We start from the raw sequence: 24,768 nt of genomic DNA on the forward strand, positions 1-24,768 counted from the left end.
TTTATGGATGCAACATAAATATCTGGTTTGGATACATGGGGATGAGGAAAAAAAACTCCACCAAAATACAGAGGGAAATGCCTAACTTTTGGGAAGATCAAAAGTTAAATTTTACAGTGATTTCTATCTATTTGTTAACATCAGCCTACACTTAAATCAGAGACTCAGAAAATAGTTTTAAATACTTCAGGATTTGTGCTAAATCACAAAATACTGATTAATATCCCAGCCCTTTGGTTCACAGCTACAACAATGTCTACAGTTATTTCAGAAAGCATCTGGCATTTCTCCTACTTCTCAGCTTCCTCTCTCAGCCCTATTTAAAAATTATGTGTATGTTATGGAATACAAACAACTACGGAGAGAGTGTATCTCTACTGCACTGAGAAATAAGCCTGATTCAGGGAGAGAAGGCCTGGGCTAGATCATGTTAACAGTACTTTATCTCATTAGAGTCCTTAATTCCTCCACGAACAAAATTATAAGAGACTTGTCTCTGCCTAAAACTTCGCAATATATTCCTCTCCTACCTATGGCCCTCAAAAACCCCTCCTCACTGCACTGACTTAAAGTGCATCCTTTTCAGTTTGGTCATGTAGACGTGCGGAAAGTAACCAAAATTCATTTTTGACACTAACAAAATGTTTCAATTGTTTTCATTTAAATATGTACTACCTTGCTTCAAATTATGAACATCTTATTCAATTTCAAAAAGTTGTAACAGCATATTTTTCTTCTTTATGTGAAGGAGGGTATACTCTATTAGCCAATATGGTTAGGTGCATAAGGTTGGGGGGTTTTATAACCAATTTGAATTCATGATATATTTCTGAATCACCAACCTAGTCAGAATATAAGAACCTGCTGTGATGCCAATTTCACAGATGAAGAAAATTAAATAAAGATGCTTTTGTGAAAAAAAAAAAAAAATATTGAATCAGGCAAGAAAATAAAACAGCTAGTGGTATTGGAGAAAGCACCTCAAATACTGGCTCCTTACATTACTTACTCTCAGAGAAATCTCGTTCCAATGTTATTATTACACACATTATTTTACACCCACAGTAGTGCCAAATGTCCTAACTCCATCCCAATTAGTCCAATTCTCCATCCCACAGCAGCTCCCAGGCATTGTGTGCCCTCCAACTATCCCCTTTCCAACCCAATATTCCTTGATGTCTTCTACATCACCATCACCTATTGTTGTGGCAAAGAGCAGTGAAGTTATGGCTGGTTCCATGTTCCCATAGGCTGACTAGGATACACTGAGGGGAGAAAAGCTACTGATGCATTCCTCTGGGCCTCTCTCCTCTTTACATATTCACAGAAGTAATTCTATCAAACTTGTAAGAGCGAAATAATTAGGATTGTTTCCCTGGCAAAGGGAAGAACTGATATGACTGGCAGCATAACTGCAAGAGTCAAGTCTCCCAGGAAATTGGACAATACCTTATGTAACAGCAATTCACTCTCTCCTCTACTGCCAAATTCTGTCAGCAGCAACTGAGAAATATCACAAAAATGTTTTGCCCTCTCTAATAAAGTCAACTTTATGCACTTTTTTTTGTCAGAGATACATTTTCATACTATATAAATAAAATGAAATTCCAAGACAACATAGAGTTCATTCACAGGATTTGTACATCATCCTGAGTTGTTTCCCTGCTTTCTGCTTCCCCTTATTTTCATCCATTTTAGTCCACACCATTCCAAACCATCTGCATATTAGACTTATACAATATTCTTTACTTTTGGCAGAACTGAAAAATATCACAACCACTCCAGTCGAATGCAAAAGTAAATGTACTCTGGCTATTCCTTTAGTTTAGAATAAAGTTTTAAGGCAAGTGTAAGAACCACTTTACACTTATCAGGCGGTAGTGAGTATCCTCTGACAACTTCCATTTATTCCTGGCTAAGAAACATTTGAAGCAAGCACAAAAGCTGTGGGATACATTGTTTCCTCACTGCTGCTATAAGAGCATCAACTGCTCTTACATCACACCCCCCCAGAATAACTTCTGATGACAGCTCCGAAAGACAGTCAAAGAGAGATGGTGTTTCAGCACTGTCCTCAGCCTCAAGTCACACTTTCCAAGTTGTTCTCCACACTCTGTGGACACATGTACCATACCCCAATCAGTGACAGAAATCCAGGTATGAAGAAACCCAGCTTCTTACCACATTTTCAAATAAGGTGCTAGGGGAAAAAAAAGGAAAAAACCAAAACAAACAACCCCCTCAAAGCCACAAACAAGCAACCCCCCCCCCCAAAAAAAAAACAAAAACAAAAAACCCACAGAACAAAGGAAAAACCTCAAAACAAACCAATGGGCATGGGTCTAAACATACATGTGATCATAAAACCTCAGCTTCTAATCAATGCAAGAATAAACACATCTGAAAGGCAGCTGTACCATTGTCTGAAAGTCCTAGAGTTCTCCCCCTCTTTTGATTCACACCTCATCATGTGTTTCAGTATGGAGCCAAGCCTTCCAGACTGGATTCTCTAAGAAAAAAGATCATTAATCTTGGGAGATTAATTTTCCGAATCGGGCCAGTACTAACTAAACTACAGTTGCTACTAGCTGAAAGGAAACATGACCCGAAGTTCTGTATTTCATCAATAAGCTTTAACAGAAAGATAGTGAGTTTTTAAGAACTGGGTTTTTCAGCACAGTCCAGCTAAGAGTTATTCTACCTAACAGTTTTCATCTTTTCTCAGCTGTGGCTCTTGACCTACTGCACCATGAAGTGGTCTACTACTCTCCAAGCTTCTTAGGAATGAGGATTAGCTGATTTTATTTTAAAAGCCTGGATATTTTGAAGTAAATTCCCCAGGTTTACTATATGATGACATTAGGGTAATTGTGGTGGTTTGGTGATTTTGATTTGTAAAATTCAGTTTCACTGTGAGTCCTACTGAAGAGTATTTCTGCTTTCTACATTTAGCCTTAGCTGAAGAGATGGAAGCTGTCTGAAACAATCACAATAAACCCTGTCACTAGTTTAGGAGCACCATTACAGAAGATCATAATGAATTTAAACTAGGAAAACAGAACAGCTCTGGTTCCTGATTAAAGCAGTTCAACTGCTAACTCCATTTTGAATAATGAGCTCAATTTTGACAACAGAATTACTAAAATTAAAAATTAAAAATTATCCTGATCTGTCGTGAAAGATTCATATGTATTCTTGAATGTTCTTATTTCCAGTGGTATTTTACCCATAACTGATGGGCTTAGTAGTAGACTAATTGAAATTAAAGCTCTGAACTTAAAGAAAAAGATCAATAAAACCCAAAACAAAATCCAAAAAGCAACAGTAAAAAACAAAACAAACCAAACAAATAAACAAACAACAAAACAAAAAAAGCCCCACAAACCAAAAAACCCAAACAAAAAAACACATGGAAAAGTGCAGTGTTCTTACACACTACAACATGTCGATTCAAACCAGAAATATTTCACCCCTACTAATGCTTTTTAAAATGCAAACTGGTTTTTGTCATAAAAATGGCACCTATACTTACTAATCACTTTGCACACATTAACATTTCTTATTTTCCCCTATGCCAACACTAAATAGAACATAAAATGTCATACATTTCATTAACAGGCTCTGACAGTATTTGCTGCCTCAGGCCACTACATAAGATGATGAATTATTTTCCTATATAGATGTGAGAACAGGGGTAAATATGAGCACTCTGCCCAAGATCTAGAGTAACTGGATGTGTATTTTCTTTAAATGCAATCTCAAAGCTATTGCTGTCTACCTGAAAACTGTTTCCTTGCTGTGCACATTCAAATTCTCCAAAAGGTATCAGCTCTGTTCACAACAGCATGAGTGCCACTATCTTCTACATTGGATTTTACACAAATTTCTTCTAACAGTGGAGTGGTTTTGAGTGAAAACATCAGAAGTCTGCTGTAGAATAAAATCTGTTTTGTGTTGCTTCAGCAAGGCTCAGAGAAAAAGCAGGCTGGTTCTAACCATATCTTTTCTTTCTTCTGTCAGAGATTTCTACAAGCAGTTCTCATCAGCCATTCCAATTAACCAAGCAAACCACTATCAAAATGCAGTCAAAGACTGTAACTACTGTTATAGGTCATATTAAAGTGCAACTTGAGCATGGCACTTACTTTTAACTTCATATAGAAGCTCATTAGACAAAAAATCCCTTGTTCATAATAAAGTTTCTAGATCTTAGTGATAGCAGAAAAAAGAAAATAAATTAAAAATTTAAAACTGTAAAAATAAACCTAACATCACAGGCTTTAACGTGGACACTATTTACAGAGAACTCTAAGGAGCACAGCATTTGAGTCAACTGCAATGATCTTCATATTCACATGGGCTTATTTTCCTATTAAATGAAACTACCAGAGCACATTAGCTAAAGCAACGTATTTTGATTCAGATTTGTTATACAAGTCATTTCAAATTGTGGAGCAGAGCTTTCCAACACCTTCCCTCCCTCTCCCTTTTCATCCATAATATTAAGGATTTTTTGAAACTAGATTATGAATGTTAACTTAGTAACTCCCATACAGAAAGGTTAATGTTTAGTCTGCTTAGAATGACTACCTACCATTCAGTGCAGTCTTATCTTCTTATTTAGAGCTTAAATCTACTTCAGTAAGTAATTCCAAAAGCTTCTAACTGTGAGAGGAATACAAGCAGGGTTTACAGTTCTGCTTTGTATTCAAAATACAGATTTTAAAACACCACAAACTTTAAATTTGCTAGGTCCAGTGACACAAACGTCATATTTTTAACAAAAAAAAGTAAAAAATAACAGTATTACTGTTGGAAATGAAGGCTTGCAGAAAAGGTAGTTTGAACTGCTACTACTGACATAAATAGGAACTACAGTATCAGTATTTCCTACATAAATTTCTTATATCCAGGTTTTCTTTTTATTCCAGCAAACTCCTGATCAAAGCAAAGGAAGTATCTACTGCACGATGCACTATAGAAAAGTCACTTACTAATCTACAGCTATCCTTCAGGAAACGCAAGTTAGAGCACTGATTATTCCCTTTCTAACTCCCCATCATCTCAGGTGTTTGCATAAGGTTTTACATACCTGCAAAACTTCTTCTTCTGAGGATGACACAAATAGATCCATTCATTTTGGTTAACAGTATGAAGTTTGTGGCTGGCAATAGCCAGGAACTTTCTGGCTAGAAGTCTCACAAACAGCAAGTCCTACCTAGTCAAGTCCAGTATCTTCTCTCAGTATTTTTATAATGAGGAATTCAAAACACACCTCAAGGCTATTAAGTACCCGGTATCTTGCGGTATCTCATACATATATATCTTTCTCCCCGCTTTTAATAAAAACTAACAGGTAAGTTGCAGAGTGAAAGCTAAAAAAACTCACCCTTCACAAATAAGGGTTAAATGGAAAAAAAAAAATTTAACAGCTGTAACATTTTTATTAACTTGTTTCAAAACCAGAGTATCTTGGATGACCATGCTTTAAAATGTGATGAAATTAAGCAAAAGGGTATTTTTATTTTACAAAGATGAGTAAAGTACAACCTACAACCTGTTCAATCTGATAGAAAAGCCAAGATTTATATTCAAATATCTGATAAGCCAGTTTAAAAGGTGGAAGCCTTCAAGTCTTTCTGCTCTGAATGTCAACGTTGAGCTGTGAAGTCTAATCTTTCAGGTATAAACTGAGTAACTATATTATGCACTGACCATTTGACTTTGCTATGTTGTGTTTGACATAAGGGCTACTGTTCTCCACTCTAGTCTTAAAAATTACTTCTACAAAACTCTACAAGTTTATCTCCCGTCACTGAAGAAAGTACTTATCGAAAAAAGAAAACCACACCTAAAAGGTCAGCAACCTGTTAAAACAGTTAGTAAAAACTTAGCAAGCCTACTTCCACTGCAGATAAGAGACACAACCTATGTCTTATTTTAAACATTCCATCACCTTAACGTCTAACTAAATAAACCTTCAAGAGAAATTAAGGAGAAATTACTATTTCAGTGACCACTTAATTCTCCCCAGTCACCTTTGGGTAGATAATCCAAACTACTGGTACTATGGAAATTTAGTTTTGGCTTTTACTAAACACAACCCCAATGCTGGTATTCAGTAAAAGATTTGCACTGTACAATTCTAATAAAGCACGTACACTAAACAAAGCCTCTCAAATGGCCATTCAAATGGTCAACCTACAAGCAACGTATTTCAACCAATTTACACAGATTTCTAAGCATAGTGGCCTGTTACTGAATTACACTTCATTTCATACAAGGCAGGATGGGGAAACCTAGAACACAAAGAACGGACCCATTAGAGATCTTTACCCTACATTTCCTTCCTGATGGTGAGGAAGGAAATTCCTTCCTACATACATTTCTCTCAAAAGCAGTGCAAGTTACTTGGAACTGGGCCACTGATTTTAGCAAAGATTCTCCCCACTTTATTATAAAAGAAAAAGTGATCCACAGTCATGCTCCCCTCAGCCCAAAAATATCTGCCTTGACTCAAAAGATTTATTTCAGTAAAAGTCATATTCCCTGAACTGGAAGCACTACCAAGTCAGCTTCAATTTTTGAAGCTGCAATCTTGAACAAAAATGAATACAATGGTTCATCATGTCAAGAGATCATACAATATGGTCTGTTTGTACCACTATTAGGTACCGCTATTTCTGTTACCAAGCATGTATCAGAAGATCTTAAATACTCGAAAACAGTCCTACAGGGTTTGGATGAACCTGACTAACCACTTCCTGATATATTCCAGTTAGCTGTTCTGTAACCACTGCACTCACTGTTTGCTCAGCTCCAACTCCAGAATAACTTGAATTACTGTACTACTGTCACATTTATGGAGCTGTAGATCACCTTCAATGTTGCTCCATAACAAACTTCACTCAATAACAAAAGGCACTGTAGGGCTCTTCCTACAAATCAATCTTCAACCAGAACTCAGTAAAATAATTTAGGTGCTCAGCTGCAACGTTATGAAGAAATAAATAGCAATTATCTAAAGTGAACTTAAAAAATACAAAGCATAATGGAATATATTACCCTAAGTACTCTGTCACTAAGCAAAAAAAGCTGACACACTAACATACTAAGGAAGAATAAGTGGTTTAAAAAGAGAAAAGAAAAAAAAAAAGCCAACAAGGAAAGCATTACACCCTGTGATAACATGAAGGCCATGGTGAATGGCAACAGTAGACAATTGGTATTTGGTATATACCAGATGGGTATTGCAAAACAAAACTTAAGGATAAGAGGTCTGTTATACCACTGCCAGCCCAAACTGTTTGCTTAGTATTTTTGTCTACATTTGAAACCATTAAGTGTCAACTGAGCAGGAGAAAAAAAATGTCTTTCAAATACAGAACTAAAGTCAAGGCTGACTAACTGCTTGCTGTTTATCTGTAAAATTCAAAGTCAAAATGAAAACCTTTAGAAAGACAAGTCAAACTATATGGAGCCATAAAAGCTCAATCATAAAATAAATGTGCATTGAACTTACTGCATTCTCTCAACATGCTAAGAAACCACAATTAAAACCAGATGTGTGAGAGTGTAAGAATATGAATATGGCTTATAGAGCTGTAGAAAATCAGAAATGCAAGATAGCACCATTAAGTGTTTTAATTACATGTAAACTGCTAAATCAGAACAGGCTTCCCAGAGTAGCCCTTCTCTCATAAAATTTTTGATCTAGTCACAAGATGTTCCCAAATTTAAAGTGGTAAACTGATAGGAAGAGTGTGCAAGAAACTGCATACTCACTATACGCTAAATGTAGCAATACTACATCTTTCAATAAGGTCAAAATGAAAGTGAGATGGTGTCTTGTGATCCCCTACTCATACCTGTTCATGAGTCACTTAAGATTTCCAACTATCAATCCCTTTACTTGAAATTTAGTAAGAGACCAATCAGTCTATAATCCAGGAGTCTGTGGGAGGGAGAGGCAAATGCAAAGAAACATGAGAACAGTAAATCTTGTTCATGTCACTTCATACACAGCAGGATGGGAAGAGTTAGAACATAAAGAATAGCCCATTAGAGATCTTCTTTTGTTCATGTCATTTTTAAGGCCATATTAGTTCTAGAATAACAGGACGGTTTTATCAAAACGACATGAGCCATCTCGGTATCAATTTATGTACATCCAATTGTTCCTGTATAACATAAAAATCTCATTTTATACTTCAGTGACACCAAGAGACTAAACAATATTTTTGTTCAAAAACTAGGGGATGGGCAGGGAGATAGGTGGGAGATAAAACACAGAAGGAAAGAGGGGGAAAAGTCAATCAAAGTAGTAGAAAACAGGAATGGTATTAGTCATCAAAGGCTTCAGAAAAAATGTGTTCCAGAAAAATATTTCTGCAAAAACTTCCATTTTCTCTAATAGACAGAATCCTATCTAGCTAGAAATCCTAGCTGGAGCCAGAGTACACTGAACCTTAAATATTTATACTATTTTAAAACTACCAAAAGTGAAGGGAAAAGACTCCTTAGCACGATCTTAAATTAGAGAGGGGTTCTCAAGAGGCCTAAGTGCAATTATAAAGCACACCTTCTCTGTTACCTAATGAAGTGAAAGTTTTTTTTATTGTGATTGTGAAGAAGAAGTCCTACATTCATCACTTCTCATTTCCGATCATGTAAACCCAACAGTGTAAGTTAAAAAGCAAAAGTCTGAAAAAGTCTTGTTTTCACAACTTTCTCCTTTTGGAAATGGCAGCTTCGATGCAAGCAACCCCCGAACTTCTGCACTGGGAATTCTGAATTATTTCACTGAAAGAATGTGAGAGTCTTAGGAACAACCATGTGAAAATTTTAGTCTTCAAGAACAAGAAATGATACTGGATAAATACTTATCCATCTCAGGCATAAACTCAGTAATGCTTGTGAGAATATAGATGAAAATAGCAGAGGTTTGGGTATGAGTAGTTACAGTATTCCTCCTCTTCAAGCTTTCAAAAACAACAGACAATACAAGATTTTGATTCTTAAATTTATTTTTAGCAGGATGTGTTTACTAATGGATGGTGACATCATTAGAAGATGCGTCCATGTCCACCACCTGCAACAGAAGCTAGACAGATGTTAAAGAAAACAATTTAAGATTTAAAGATGACACTACTTACCCCTAACATACTTAGGAAAGCCACTGATCAAGCAGTACAGTTAGCTTTTGATGCAGACATGACATTATTTACCTGTTACCAAAACTTCCTGTCAAGATTCAGCACATACATTACCTTGCTTTTGAGGGGGAATCATGCACTTCTGTTTCAGAAATAACTATTAGAGAGATTCCTATTCTTAAAAAATTACTCATGGAAAGATTGGTTATTCAAAATTACTTACCTGTAAATTATCTTTAGAAGATAAAAGATCTGAAAATTTAGGTCTAAAGCTTCTATCTAATGCTGCAAGCTACTGACAATTCTTTGGGAATTCCAATTCAAATTGTTAAACAAGGTTAACAGCAGGTAACATTTCTAGATTCAACTAAGAATATATCCACTTGCTCCTTAGTATACCTCTTTGGTATGGTAAGGAATCAGTAAGGTAGGATCTCAACATTATACTCACAGATTTGTGATACTAACTCAGGAAGAAATAAAGACTTTCTGTTACAACTGAGAGACCATGTTATACTCGGGAAAGTGTGAACAGCCAGAAGTCCAACACAAGAAACAAGGTTGTATGGAACAAAATAATTTCACCACAAATGAAACTTGAACAGCAAAACCTAGGGGCAGACAGTTCAGGGAAACACATTCTCAAAGAATTAAGTGACAGGCCCTCTCCCAGTGCTATTTCAAATGAGAAGCCAAGAAGCAAGGTTCAATTTGAGCCATGGAATTTCCCAAATCTGTAAAAAAGGAGAGTCCTTGCTTCATCTCCATTTCTTAATCACCAAAATAAATCCTACATGTGCTAAGTCAACAATCCATACAGACAATATCACCAAGACATCCTAATCTTACATTTCAAAACTTCAGAATGTTTATCAGCCTCTACTTTGGAAACCAAAAAGCACTAGTGGGTAGTGAGCATGAAGTCACTTTACTCAGCACTAGTTTAGAAACTTCATTTTAAAGTCCTTGTTGTTTTGAAACCTCTTGGCTCATAGGCCTTTATTAGTAACTGGGTTGGTACCATCCTGGCTCGTAATTCTGTATTAGGAAATCATATTTATGCTACACTTATCAGTCTAAAAACATTCTTACAGTGTACCTGTTTAAAAACAGACTGCTACAGATACTGAGGACTGTCTCCTACTTTTTAAAGAAAGAGCTCAAACTAGTCCAAAAATGAAACTGCTCTATATTAGAATTAAATTCTTCAGCAGTCTAAACAATTCAGCCAATAAACCATGTGAAGGACCATAACAGCCCAGTAATATTCAATTGCTTTCTCTCAGAATTATGAATTCTCTTATCTAGCAACATTGGGAAATTACACTAGTTTATATTAGCTGAAAATACCAACAAGGGTGGAATCTCTTCACAGCTGTGCTACCATTTTTAATTTCTTTTAAACTGAGCTCTCTTGTTTTACATAAGTGTAAATTTGTCTGAAGGACTACGTTCCTCTCTTTTGAGCAACTCGCTATCCTGGTAGGCTACTATAACTAAACAGAGTGTAATTGCTGGTAACGAGCTACATAAACAACTCAGTGCCTCTAGACAACCAGCTCTTCACTGAAACTGCGGGAACTTGTCTTTCAAACCCTTTACACAGGCAGAGGGAAGGTAGGGCATGTGATGAAAAGCTTAATGCTTCCTGTTCTTTAATCTTCCAGGTTCCATAATACAGTTGGATCAGCTGCTACTGAAATCAGCACTACTGTGCATACCATCTATCTTACATGAAGTTGGTTGATATTCTTCCCACAGGATAAACACAGTAAGGTTGATAGGAAGAACCTTCATCAATTGCTTTTCTGTGAGGCATAGAGGAAAGGAAGTAAGTCAGGAAATAAGAGTAGGCTAGGAATGATACAACTGATCTGAACGATGACTTCCAATACATTGTGAACAGCATTTTCCGGAACAAAAGCACAACAAAATCTGAATCCAAGTTATGAAGTTATAAAAGGGTAAAGAAACCACGAGGGAAAGAAAATATTCTTGACAGGCATATATGATGAAACCTGAAGAGTAATTACTTCTGGGACCACATATACATATGCTGCAGTTACAGGGCACCATGATTGTTCAGACATCTCCCCTTGCAAAATGATGCAGCCTCAATTCCATTATTGTAATACCCAAGTTAGCACTGGGAAGCAATTGACATGGAATTATGGACATATTCTAAATATGTGGGATGCTCAATAGGAGGCTTTACAGTTGTACATGGGAAAGGAAAACAGATGACTGGTAACAGCAAAGAACAGAATAACTTAAGGGGTCATTTGCTACTAATATGCTGCTCACCCTGCATCCTTCTTTTGTTATGATCTGTCTGGTCCTGATGGTTCTAGTGCTGATAACCAGCTGTGTTAGAGGCCATAGAAGCTACAACTACATTTTACTGTGTTTAATGGATGCTTGAGTCAGGTTAAAAAGTTGTGCTGAAACCTAGAATTAAATTCTTATCCTTTAGCAAATACATAACTAAGACTGACAACAATGAATGAAAAGATCATGGAAAGAAAATGACACTATGAAGAATTAAATTTGTAACACTGGGGATAAGACTTTTTATCTGCGCTACTAAAACTAAGTCTGTAGATATAATCAAGACTGAACAGCTAAAAAAGCAGAAAGAGCTGTTTTAGTAGGTTTAGAACACTAGAATCAGTGTGTTAATAATGTGCTGGAAGCAAAGACATAACAGCGGCACTAAAATATTTATCTTTGGAGAGAACATGTTTAGGCTAACTAAAACCATTTGTAAGAACAAGCTTTAGTGAAGAAGGGACTAAAACAAAACATTACGCACTTCCAGTTTATGTTCTTTCTCTGCAAGGAATTCTTTTTGACATCGGAGAAAGTCTGATAACATTCGAGTTAGCTGTTTTCTATCATCTATTTCAGCTGCCAACCTGCCATTGTAATCCGCCAGCAACATACATGCATCATCTACCATTTTGGAAAGTTGCTCTCCAGATTCCTTATCTAAAAAGTAAGCAGAGAAAAACAAGTAAAGTGTGATTTCAATACATACCATTACATTCTTAGAAGAGCATTTCAGTTACCAGGCCCCCAACCCTCACCTGTTATTCTGTCTAACAGGGACACATCCTGGACCTCTATAGGCAAGGAAGCTATTCTCTGGTGAACTGCTGCATCCCCAGAGGCAGCGTTTTCTAGTTCTTGTAATGCTCTAATGAGATCTGTGGTCTGAAAAAAGCATGCAAGATTGAGAACTAGTTTAAATAAACAAATCCTAGAACAATTCAAAAGTATTTTACAACAAGCTAATAGTATTGATTTAATGGCAATTTTAACAGCATTTACAGTATCGCCTTTGGAATCAAAATAAAACAAAACCAAACTTTAATTCTCAGCACAACACTGCAGAGTTTCTAGTTTTAAAGGTCACGTCTCTTCAATAGCTTTTTCATTTAAATTCTTGTTATAAGAATACTTATAAACTTTTCTTCTTGACAGTAGAGATTATTTTACAGTATCTTTCATTTTATTATCCATTTTTTTTTTTAATTACTTTTCCTGTTGTTTTGCTTCACTATTACAAAAGACTGTGTCAGTGCACTTCTGGAAGTAGGGCGGATGTTCACAGAAGCACAGATATCTGCTACAGAGAAACATACTGAACTATGATGACTTGAGGACGGTCATTCTTTGATATAACTAAACTACTTTTGAGACAGGCCAATACCACAACTAAACCCCACAAGAATTAGAAAAGCTGTAACAGTGCAAGGTAGACAAGAATTTCCACAGCCATCATGACTGAAACTTTGGGAACTATTTAATTGATAACTCCGTAACAATCTTACTCTAATACATGTGTTACTCACTCTACCCTGGACACTGAATGAGAACTCAATACATTGTAGAAACTACTGCTGAAATCCTGACATGAACAAAGCTGGACATTCTGCTCAGACATTTAGGTTTAGTGTCAAATACATAAAGTTACAGCATACCCTGCCGAAAAACTATGAAAAGTTTCAGGGGTAGCCACCCTTGCCCAGAAACAGTCCTTCATGGAAAAACAGAGACCATTCAAAAACAAAGAGTAACTGAAAAATTCTATATGAAACCATATGTAAACAGAGAATTTTATGAATATGCTTTTACCTGAGGAGGATCAGTGGGAGAACTTCGAGGTGAACAGTTATTTTCATCAACTTTGATCTGTTCATATGTGCGCTTCCTCACCTTTCTGTCTCCATCTAAATAAAAACAAACAGCAGTCAGGGGAGTATTATTTCAAACAGGAGACTGAACCTTCATATACTCACAAAATACTTACACAAAGCTTGCCTAAGTTGTTCTAATACATCATTTTCATAAACAGACCTTTCTTCCCAGATAGACAGCACTCGGCCAAGGTGTTTCTTACAACTCTCATCAGACTCACTGTTACAAGGAAAAAAAGGAAATATCAGCACTGTTGTATAATTATATTTCACAGAAAGACCTTCACAGTTCTTAGCAATATTCGAGCATTAGAAGTCAAATAATCTCAGAAAATAACAAATTCACATTTTAAAGAAAGTAAAGACCAGTTCAATGTGTCCTAGCAAGCAGATAAAAAAAAAAAAAAAGGCCAATACCCAACTCTGTTTTTTTTTTCCAACCCATAAATCTGCAAACACTATGAATCGATTTATGTTGCTTCAACAGCTTTGCATCATTGTGAAAATAATCCTGTATCAAGACTAGCTTCCTCATGCAATGAGATTTGAGGCTGCTGGGGAAAAACAAATCATGCAACACCCAGTAATGAAAAATGCCTAACTGTTGTAGCACATAAACACAGAGAGCAAGCAAGTCTTAGTTTCAGGAACAGCTAACAGCCTCCCAAGGCAAAAAGGGACTGAATGCTGACAAATTTACTATCAAATTTCATCCAACAGTAGTAAGACTATCCAAAATCAAAAGAACACTGAGTAAGTTAAACTAACAAGATTTCAAGTACAGAAATAGCACATGAAGACTAGCTGGGCCAGAAGATATCAACTGATGACTTCTCTAAATGCACCTCAAATGCAGTACGAAGGACATTGCACATACAAATTCACTGTACCTTGAAACATGCTTAAAAGCCTCCACTATTACTGGGGCAAAGTCCTTTGTAAATTCTGGTCCTTTCCTTTTGCTGTTCTGTATGACATCATTGGCCAAGTACAGGAATGTCAGCTTCCTATTTGGTTTTGCTAATAAAAAGAAAAATAAATAATAATTAGAAATCTTTCAACTAATACCTATAAATCCAGGTTCATACTGAATATAAACAACCCCCCCACGCACACACCCTCAAATCAAGTGTGTTTTTCCCATTTTCATTACTGCTTACACCATTTCACATTTTCAATATTTTCATGTAAGAAGAATTTCACCCAATGGGTTTTCTCTCCCTTCTGCTCTCTTTGTTCAAGTTCTTCTTCTTGCATAGTATGACAACTTCGATTTAGAGCTGTCTCAAAAACAAACAGAAAAAATCCCCAGATATTCCAAAATGTTCTTCATCCCCTAACTATTTTCAGGTGTTTTCCTGAGCCTTTTATGATTCCTGTTTGGTGGCCTTTGTGGATTTCTTCCAAGTACTTCCACTTTCTTTTAAGCCTGCTTAAATTTCCTACACTCATGAAGTCTTCTGATGAGGCACTTCATAGATTCACAATCATTCATGTGAAGAACCTCCTCCTCCTTTCCAGTTTGAATTTCACTCAGTCTTACCTAACCACTCCTCATTCTCACATTTAAATAAACTGAACAGTCATGTGCCAGCAGCTGTAATAGCAGAAAAACACTTTCAAAAACCAGTTTCATGCTCCTGTATGTATCTCCTCTCCAAGCATCTTAAACATCTTATCCCACCTCTCTTAATGTGCAATAGACAACAAGCTTCCAATTTACGAATTGCTTCTCAGAATCTATTCCTTGCTTTCTAAGGGCTCCTACCTGGGTATTTTCATTTACACTTCATCTAATCTTCGTAAGTCTACAAGTTTCTTGGAGCTGAAACTCTTATTGTAGCATTTCTACCCTTGGTTAACACCAGAATACCATTATCATCACATAACTTCAATACGTACATGCTCATTTTAAAAAAAGGTTTTTCTTGAAAGACAAATTTTTTCCACTCTCTCAAGGAAAGCAGCACTGTGGTAATGACAATCTGGGATTTCTTATAATTTGCATAAGCATGATTTGATTTTATTACTTTCTACTCCATCCTCTAAAAAATGCAGAATTACCACCCTCACATATAAAGAGAAAATTCAATGTTAATATGCTTTCACTCTAGGGAAAAGCTTTTGAGAATAAATTTTGCACTACAGAAAGACTCCTCTGAAGGATTTCTCCTTGAAGTACTGAATTCTTTCCAGTCTCTTGAACAGACATATCTAACAAGTTAGGAGTTCTGGACTGACTGGGGAAAAAAACCTTCAGTTAAATATAGAAATGCACTTCTCTTACAATTAAGGCAAACTAAAGAGTAGGAAACAAAAAAAAATAGCTTGGAAGTGCTGGACACAAGGTGGACTCTATCAAGACTCTGCTCCAAAAAGTGAAGTCACTACATGCAAGCACCCAGAAAATGAATGTATTTCAGTTAAAATCTGGCAAAACTATAATGTAGGTTTTATAAACTTGTGCTGCTCAATTTCTATATTAAAACCTGACTAATGATAAAATAACACATCTCCTACCTATGCTTCATGTAAATCAGAGTTCTGACACCTAGCAAGTTTTGAATTATTCAAAGAGAGAATGTCAGAAAACACATGTTGTCTCACAGGCATAATCTAAAAGTAACTAGTGTTTACCGAAGATGGCCCTGCCCCCTCTCTCAGTTCTTAAATAAGCCCAGAATTAGGACTCAAAAAATAATGAAGCAGGCTGTTCCCCATCCTATATCCTCTGGAACTGCATGCAGGATAGGCTCTTGTCCATCCATTTCACCAGAAAAAAAAACCTCATGTTTTAATCTTCAGTGATGTAACCCATTTTTGAGAGACCCCAACCCCAACTTCCTTCTTTCTAATAAACAACCAAATCAGTTGAGCTGGCAAAGACATTAGATGGATACACAGTGATGTGAACTCAGGTAATGCTGACTCTCACGAAGACTAGACTTTATCTATTCACTACAGTAAAAGATTGATGTATCATATTTGGCAAAAGCATCCTTAACCTCAGAAAGTCACTTTCAGGTTTATTTCCCCAAGTATTACCTTTGCAGCTTCCTGCTATAATTCAACATAAACAAAGCTGTGAAGAATAAACAAAAATCCTAAACCCACTGTTAAGCTATCTGTGCCTTTGGTTGAAAATTCAACTGATGTCCTACCCTTATTATTCACAAGGAAAATTGTGAAGTAAAATTTAATTCCTCTTGCTGTAAGAATGTGCCACACGGAAGTCCAAAGGTAAAAATTATGCCTAGTCTTAAGAAGTGCTCCCTTTCCCTTCACAAATCTTCAAGACTTACTTACTGGTCTACTGGCACTCTGCCTTACACATGAGACTGAAGTGCAATGTAACCTCTGGCAACTGAGGCTGACACCTGAGCTGAAAACATTCTATTGCTAGCACAACTATAAATTACCTAGTGATGTCTGCAACACAAATTAAATTCAGGACCAAATAAATCTGTTCTGGAGAAAGAGCTATGTTTAAATCATCTCTCTTCAGTAGCAGTAACGCTAACTTTGCAGCCCTGGGTATTGATAAACCTCAGAACATCAAAATGGGTCAAACAGACAATTTTTGAAGGTCCTCAACATATGGCAAGGCTAATAGTAAAAGCATTCTTACTGTTAAAAGAAAATGAAGGGAAAGAACCTGTAAAAACCTAGGCTGAAGAAGGATCTGAAATGCACACACTGCCAGAATGTACAGTGTTAGAAGTAGCCAACCCACAGCATCTCTGGTACACCAACAGTACCGTCAGCAAACACAAAACTGCCAAAAACTCATCTGTGTTGGATCAAGTAATCTTTTCAGAAGCTCTGTGCAGTGTTCATGTAATTCCTCTGTTTGCTGCAGCTAGAGTCAGCATTTAGCCACCAAAGCAGCTCCCTGAAGCACTGGATTCTGAAATACTTTAAGATGTTAACAGTGCTGACTGGCGTAAGAGCCATATTAGGCATATTACTCTTAAAGCATCTACAGTGAGACTACATGGGATTGGCACCTTGTAAATGAAACTATGTCTGTCGCAAAAATGTATCTGACATGTTTAAATGCCAATGAATATTCTTCAGATAATAATGATATTTCACCAACAATTAGCATACTGAGATATCTGCAGTGGAGACAACATTATCAAGATTTAGTTTTTGGCAACCCATCCTTCTCAGGAATGCATTCTTGTTAAGTCTTGCCTGGGTACGCCTGGTTCTCTAACAGTTCAGTATCGATGCCTTGATATTATATGTTTTAACCCGTAAGACCTGGAGAACTCTTAACACTGACAAGCCACCACTTTAGTGCAAGAAACCAGTATTTTACCCTGAAAGGCAATAAACCAGTCATTTTCACCGAGGTTAGCCCTGGCAATCAAAGTCAGCATAATCCCCTGTATTTGTCTTCTCCAGATTTACCTCCTGCATTTGAAATTGAGTTCCCATGAAGATTGCTAGAAACATGCCCATTAGTTTCATGCTGTTTTACACCTAGAGCCAAGAGATATTTGCTGTCTTAGATATACTGGAAGAAACTACAGAAAAACACACAAGCATAAGAGATTTTACTACAAGTGTATAGAGTGACTGAGCCACCTGAAAATGTTACAGCAGGTTGTGACCTTCTACAGGTCAGCTCTACTCTGTAAACTGACCTTGAAAGAAAATATCACCTAACAAAAGGGTTTGAGACAATAAGCATCAATATGTTAAAATCCCACAACAGTTATCAGCCCTAAACATTTCATTAGCATACTTAAATTCTCTAGTATGGATTCAAATAAAGACTTGGCTAAACTGCTTTTGAATTACTTTAGTCTACACACATGCAGGAGAGTTTATGAGTGCCAGCACTTCTCCCAAAATCTCTGGGACACTTTCTCATAGCATGCTTCACACCTTTGCAAGAGGAACTCATGACATCTCTGTAAATACCTGACAAGCTTTCAAGCTTTTTATTACAAGACCAAACATTGTTAAGTCAAGCAGCACTAAAACTTGAGTGCAAGATCACTGATCCTTCACACTGCAGAGGGATAACCTGGGTTTTTATGCAAGCTGATTAAGCAGAGAATCTTTGGTAATATGACTCTAAAAAGCCACTTGAGAGGCCACCACCAGAAAAGACAATTCAAAGATAACATAATCCATAAAAGACATGCTGTAAACAAGCACTTAACATTCATTAACCTTCTGCTAAGAAAAGGCTAAATTAAAAGTCCAACCTTGCACCTGGTGAATTCACCTGGTGAATTTTACCAAGGTTTGGTAATTGCTGTGTTTTCTTTTGGAAGAGGGAAATGGGATTGCCCACTGAATATGTCTAAAGTTTGAGGGTCCAAACTGAGTTTGTAGACTAGTAACAAAGGGAACACAGCACAGCTACTGCTGGGAATAAGGCCATCAGTACAGTATCAAATTACCACGGGAATGCCAGAAAGCTGGTCACAGACCAAGGAAACCATTCCAACATAATTACTCTGCAAAAGCTTCCCGCTGCATTTAGTGCATCCTGAATTACCTGGATATATGAAACAAACCAATTCCTTTCATTGCCTCACCTGGCTGGTAAAACGTCAAGATGGATATGAATCGACAGCACCAACAGTTTCAGGATCGGAAAAAGACCCCACACTTAAGGATTCAGAACCAGAGTGGTGAAAGACAGGCAGGTACAGGTGACAAACAGTTTGGATTACACAACCCAAATGTAACTGTTTTAAATGAAAGGCTCTTATACTGCTGCTCTGCTGCTCCTAACTCCAGATCATTTTGTAATCATGTAACACACCAAGTAAGTTTCCCTAACTAGACACAACGACACCCATTCACCCAAAGTTGTGCCTGTTTGCTGCTCTCCAAACCTTTTGGTGTGTATGAGAAGATTCATGTGGGCATAACCAGTGAAATCCAAAAGCCATAATTTTGCTTCTCTTAAATAAACCAAAATTATTTATTCTTTCACATTTTCCAATGACACTATACCACTACTAAGTAAAATACTCTTACAACCACCAGAAAAGAAAGATTCCTTCTCCTGGCAAAAAGACTACACTACATGGTACATAATTGCATTTTTCCCATCTGCAAGGCAATATATTGCAACCACTTTGGGCTGTAATTGTGCTCCAAAGCAGCAAAGTATTAGAGCAATTCAGATGTAGTACAATCTTCAAATCTGCTTACAGTGTTGCTAGGTCTTCTCAATTTCCTTACTAAAATCCTCTATCTTCCAAATTTCAGCAGCTGCCACAACAGCCAGTAGCTCCAGAAAAACATATTGCATCAGTGCCAAAAGCTATACTGGATGAGGACCCAAGCACCAGTGTATGTCACACTAGCAGAAGCTGTAGACAAACCACAAAGACGCAAAAAAAGCAGCTTCTTATACCAGTGAATGATTTCAACACCAAAAAAAAAATCAAAACAAAAAAAGCATAATAAACTGGAACAGCAGGTGAACTGGCAGAGTCAAGCATTACAAATATATCTCCCTATAGCAGCCCAGACATAGCTACACAACTGTGGCTGTCATAAAAGCAATACACAATGGCTCTATTGACCTATGTAAGATGTGCAGGGAATACAATGATCATGACATGGGTGGAGTGACAGATGACAGCCTAAACAAGCGGTCACATGATTAAGAAGGACGGGGGGATATCACCATCAGCTTCTGTTATTGACTTATCATTGAGATGCCATGTTGGTCTCTGAGGAAGCAAATACTTGAATCTGAAATTAAGTTTAAAGATACAACACAGTGGTCTGTGCAGAGCCAAGACTTGGACATGATGATCCTTGTGGGTCCCTTCCAACTCAGAATATTCTGTGCCTACCAAAATATCACTAAGAAATAAATACTTAACAAGTGACAGAGCTGCACCTGGAAAAGTTAACAGAAAATGAGATGACAGGAAGAGATTATTATGGACAACTAACTGGAACTCAAAATAACAAGTCCCATATTACAAACTTTTAGCAATTTTGGGTGTTTTCCTTTGAAAAAGAACACATTTTAACCAAGTACAGCAAATTGCACATTGAGCCTACTGAACAGGCAGTTACTGTTCACCCTTGAAGGCAGATGCTTTGAATTAGAGAACCGAAATTTTTCATTTCAAAAAATGAACAATCAAGTAGCAAACATCTACAGCTGCAGAGCATCCTGAAACCAGGGAGCAAGACACGCACGTAAGAGAACATACCTGACTTGCAAATAACAAAAAATAATTCTCAATGGACTCCATCTCAGAAGAACCTACTCAAATGTGTTCCTTCCTAAGGGGTATCCCAGCAGCCACTTGGTGACTGCAGGCTTACACAATGAATTTGTATCTGTTATGTCACTACTAATTTTAAAAAGAAACCCGGTAAGGCAAAAAAACCCTTCATGGACACACAAAATTGCACAGGTTTTAATGGGACCACCAGTTGCCTTTTTAAAATTACTGAGATAATCATAAGTTAATTAATTAATACTTAACTACTGAATAAGCTTATGACTACTGAGTAATTAACCATTTAACTTTGAGAGTTACATTTAATACCTCTGAAATCTAGCTGAAGCAGGATCATTTTCCTCAGTACACACTCTTCAAGAAAACCTGTACATGAAGGTGTACTGAACTGATGATCCATAGGGATGCCAGAATATGGGACCTGACCACTGCCAATTAATCCAAGTAAACAGAAAGACACTAATATTTTACACTATGTAAATTATATGCAGATTTGAAAAGCTGTCTTTTCATCTCTACTCCAATGTGGTATAAAGAAAAAGATTATTTTACAAGTAGAAGAGTCAGAACTAAGCATTAAGAAAAGAAAGAGCTCTGATCTTAGGAGACTTGTCTTAATGAATACCTAGAGATGTTCAGAAAGGATCATGCAAGCTCATCTGACTCAAGTCAGATCTTTTACCAAAACTGAAAGCATCCAGAAAAACACATAGTATCATTGTACTGTGTTCAACCCAACTAGTTACACAACGATCCTGAAAGGCAGTAAGATCTGGAGATGGGGATGACAATAAAAAAGGGGATACAATCAAAGGAAATAAAATCTAGAAAGGGAAGGTTCAGTTTTCAGTTCTAGGCCTCTACTGGCCAGAAATAGCAGCTGACAATGTCAATAATTTTGACGTCCATATTCCCCAAATAGAGGTAATTTTCCTCTCAGGTAGAAGAGAAATCATGTGGCTTGGATGACAGGCAAGTCAGGAGTCTTAAATTTACTCTAGTTATGGCCTCATTGCCCGTATCTACTTTGTGGTGTTGCTTTACCACAGGACAGCAGTTTTCCTCTCATCTTTCCCATGCTGTCTGCCTACATCACTACTTCCACCTTCAGGGATTAGGCACCATCTTACAAATCGGTGCAACAATTAGCCAGAAATTAGCATCAGGTAAATGCAAGCTAACATTTATGAAGCTTGGACATTATAAGAGATGGAAAATCAAAAATTATCCCCTGAATACTAACTGTGGCAGTTTGCAATGAAGCTTCCTATTTTCCAATATGAAACACTTCATGTAGGCCTAAAAGCCCAGAAGGGTCAGGACCTTGAAAGCAACTAAGCTACCCCTAGCACAGGTAGAGTTTCACGTGCTTTCCACAGACCTTTCAAAGTTGGCATCCGAAGAGAGGTCACAGCAAAATCTTACTCTGAAGTGGCAAAAGCAGGACAATAACTTCAACAAACAAAACAAACCCAATTATGGCAGATATTCTCACCAAAAGCTCAACGTAAGGTTATTACCCTTGCCTCTCAATGCCACTTTCAGACACACAGCACAGGTTTCAAAGATTTCATTTCTCCAGTTAGCCAACCAGCACAACAGGAAAATTAAAGTTAAGGACTAAACGTTAATACCATGGATTATTATGAACTAGTATTGTAGTATTGGGCATGTTAATTAAGATGAGCAACCAAAACTCTGTGTCTATTTCAATTAGTTTAAGATTCCTTCCTGATATCATTCAAAACCCCTAACACTCCTGTTGTTTGATTAGAAGGCCCAGAAATGTGAAATGTTTCAGATAGAGGTGGAAGATCTATTACTTTGCTCCTGGAACAAAAAAAAGCAAGGCTGCAACTAACACAAAGTGAGAGAGAATCTGTTTACTTCCTCAGATGGAATATGCCACCAAGTCAGTCTTTCTTCAATCAATACAAAAAAAAAAAAAAAATTCAACTCATGCCTCAAAGTCACAAAGATAACAAATCCCAGAAAAATAATATTTTAAACAAAACCACAGCAGCCGTATTACACAAAACTCACTGGGTTCCCTACACTTTCGTAAGTCCTGTAATGGCTTAGTGCTGGTCTTCCCCTCAGTCCGAAAGACTAAGCCTTCTATTTTTCCCATTAAAGGTCCTCATATTAGTGAGGCTTCAAAGGATGCTACTGGAAAACAGCATCATTTCATAGACCAAAGCAGAGTTCTAGCAGGGGAGTTTTCTTTTTCTTAAGTGAACCAACTTAAGATCAGGCTATTATCCAGTCAGGTCAAATAAACCTTCATATGTCATTTCTCCCTTTCACTCCCTGAACCACTGCTAATAGCTGCAAGTTCTTTCCTGTTAAAAGGAGAGCCACATTAGCATTTAAGTCTGCACACTGAACGCAGCTAAAGAAACTCACGTTTTTATTATGGTAACATTGGTATTAGCCATCTGGCAAGACCAGGAAGTAAAAACCACATTGCACACATTACACTGTTTTTCCCTCAGCGTATTCCCATCTTCATCTGCCCTTTAAGAACAGTTTCTGGCAAGAAAACCTGAGTGGACAAGGAATTCAGGCAGCATTACAGCTAACCATCACTACAGAAAAATACATTATTTTCTATACTACATATGAAAAATAATACCTAAAAAGGCTCTGTCTTGAAATAGCTACAATTAATGTTAACAACAAAAAGCCCTAAACCCCTGGCTCGCCGGATTCCTTCCGGTTTCCCACTTTCCTGTCTCCTTTAAAAAATGAGATAAAACACAAGGGGCAGCCTCCTCAGAGACATCTCATTATGGGGAGAAAAGAAAGGAAAAGAGAGGAGCGAGCGCAGTGCAAGAAAAAAGAGGGAGAAGAACGTGCCAGCCCACGGCCATCGAGAAACGGAGACCCGACGTTTAACGCCGGCCCCAACAGTTCCGCTCTCCCCAGGCGCTCAGGCCTATCCTCCCTCTCTCCCCGCCTGCTTCCCCGGCTCCGCAGGCCCAGCATCCCCGCCGCCACCCTCCCTCCCCTGGGCAGCCGCACTCCGCAGCGGGGGCTGCCTCCGCCTCCTCCCAGGACCCGCCGCCCCGGGGCGCCTCCGGCGGGCCCTGCCCGGCCCCGGGCTCACCTTTGCGCAGCTCCCGCTCCCATACGCTGACGATGAGCGCCGAGTGCTTGCGGTGGTGGATGAGCCACAGGCTCAGGGTCTGCACGCTCTGCTGCGAGTTGCTCAGCTCCGACAGCTTCCGCTCCAGCGCCGCCTCCGAGAAAGCCGACATCGCTGCGCCGAGTTGGGCCCCGACGCTCCGTCCCGTCCCGGCCGGGCCGCGCTCAGTCCCCGCCTCCCGGCCCCAATGAGGGAGGAGCCGACGGGCAACTCCCAGCCCTTCCCGCTCCGGCGGCAGCGCCCGGCGCCAACAAAATGGCGGCGGCCGAGGCCCGTGGGGAGTCGCGCGGCCCCGCCCCCTTCCCCCTGCTCTCACTTCCGGCCGAGCGCGAGCCGCGGGGCGGGCGCTGGGGCGGGATCTCTCGGGAACGGGATCAGTCCGTCAGCAGCGTGTACTGGGAAATAACATAAAAACTCACGTTCCAGTAAGAGCCCCTCACAGGGCAGCCCAGGCCTAAGGGGTTCTTTCACCCAGCAGGTCAAGAATTAAAGAATCGTTGTGGTTGGAAGGGATCTCTGGAGATCATCCAGTCCAACCCCCCTGCCGAGGCAACACGTTAGACGAATGTGTCCAGGTAGGTTTGGAATGTCTCCGGGAAGGGAGACTCTATAATCCCCTTGGACAGCCTGTTCCAGTGCTCTGCCTCCCTCAATGTAAAGCAGTTCCTCCTGAGGTTGGGGTGAAACTTGTGTTTTAGTTTATGGTCATTGGTCCTTGTCCTGTCACTAGGTGCCACTGAAACGAGTTTGACACCATCCTCTTGGTACCTGCTTTTGAGATATTTGTATGTATTCATGAGATCCCCTCTCAGTCTTCTCGTGTCCAGACTAAACATTCCCCAGCTCCCTCAGTCTCACCTCACTGAAGAGATGCTCCAGACCCCAAATCATCTTTGTGGCTTCCACTGGACCCTCCCCAGCTCTTCATCTTCCTGGTGGCTGAGGAGCCCAGAACTGGACACAGCACTCCAGATGTCACCTCACTAGGGCCAAGTAGAGGGGCAGGATCACCTCCCTCCACCTGCTGG

At 38.5% G+C, this 24,768-nt stretch overlaps 1 protein-coding gene across 3 annotated transcripts in view; it reads right to left on the reverse strand.

The window, feature by feature from the left end:
- RPRD1A (regulation of nuclear pre-mRNA domain containing 1A) overlaps positions 1-24,001 on the reverse strand; it is a 43,855-nt gene extending 19,854 nt beyond the window's left edge. Inside the window, exons 1-7 of one of the 3 annotated variants that reach the window (XM_014256802.2) lie at positions 23,702-24,000; positions 14,245-14,374; positions 13,468-13,574; positions 13,293-13,387; positions 12,242-12,368; positions 11,968-12,143; positions 9,022-9,103 (exon numbers count right to left, since the gene is read on the reverse strand). In XM_014256802.2, the coding sequence (XP_014112277.1) occupies positions 9,047-9,103; positions 11,968-12,143; positions 12,242-12,368; positions 13,293-13,387; positions 13,468-13,574; positions 14,245-14,374; positions 23,702-23,852 (843 nt within the window). In that variant the 5' untranslated portion in view covers positions 23,853-24,000 and the 3' untranslated portion in view covers positions 9,022-9,046. Of the gene's footprint in view, positions 1-9,021; positions 9,104-11,967; positions 12,144-12,241; positions 12,369-13,292; positions 13,388-13,467; positions 13,575-14,244; positions 14,375-23,701 lie in introns of those variants that run through there. The other 2 variants (XM_014256803.2, XM_005527826.3) reach the window with 2 other exon arrangements.
- Between the last annotated feature and the right edge of the window lie 767 nt (positions 24,002-24,768).

The sequence above is a fragment of the Pseudopodoces humilis genome, chromosome 1 (assembly GCF_049639895.1).
Source record: "Pseudopodoces humilis isolate 2021_Gansu_Grassland_sample_001 chromosome 1, ASM4963989v1, whole genome shotgun sequence".
Lineage (NCBI taxonomy): Eukaryota > Metazoa > Chordata > Aves > Passeriformes > Paridae > Pseudopodoces > Pseudopodoces humilis.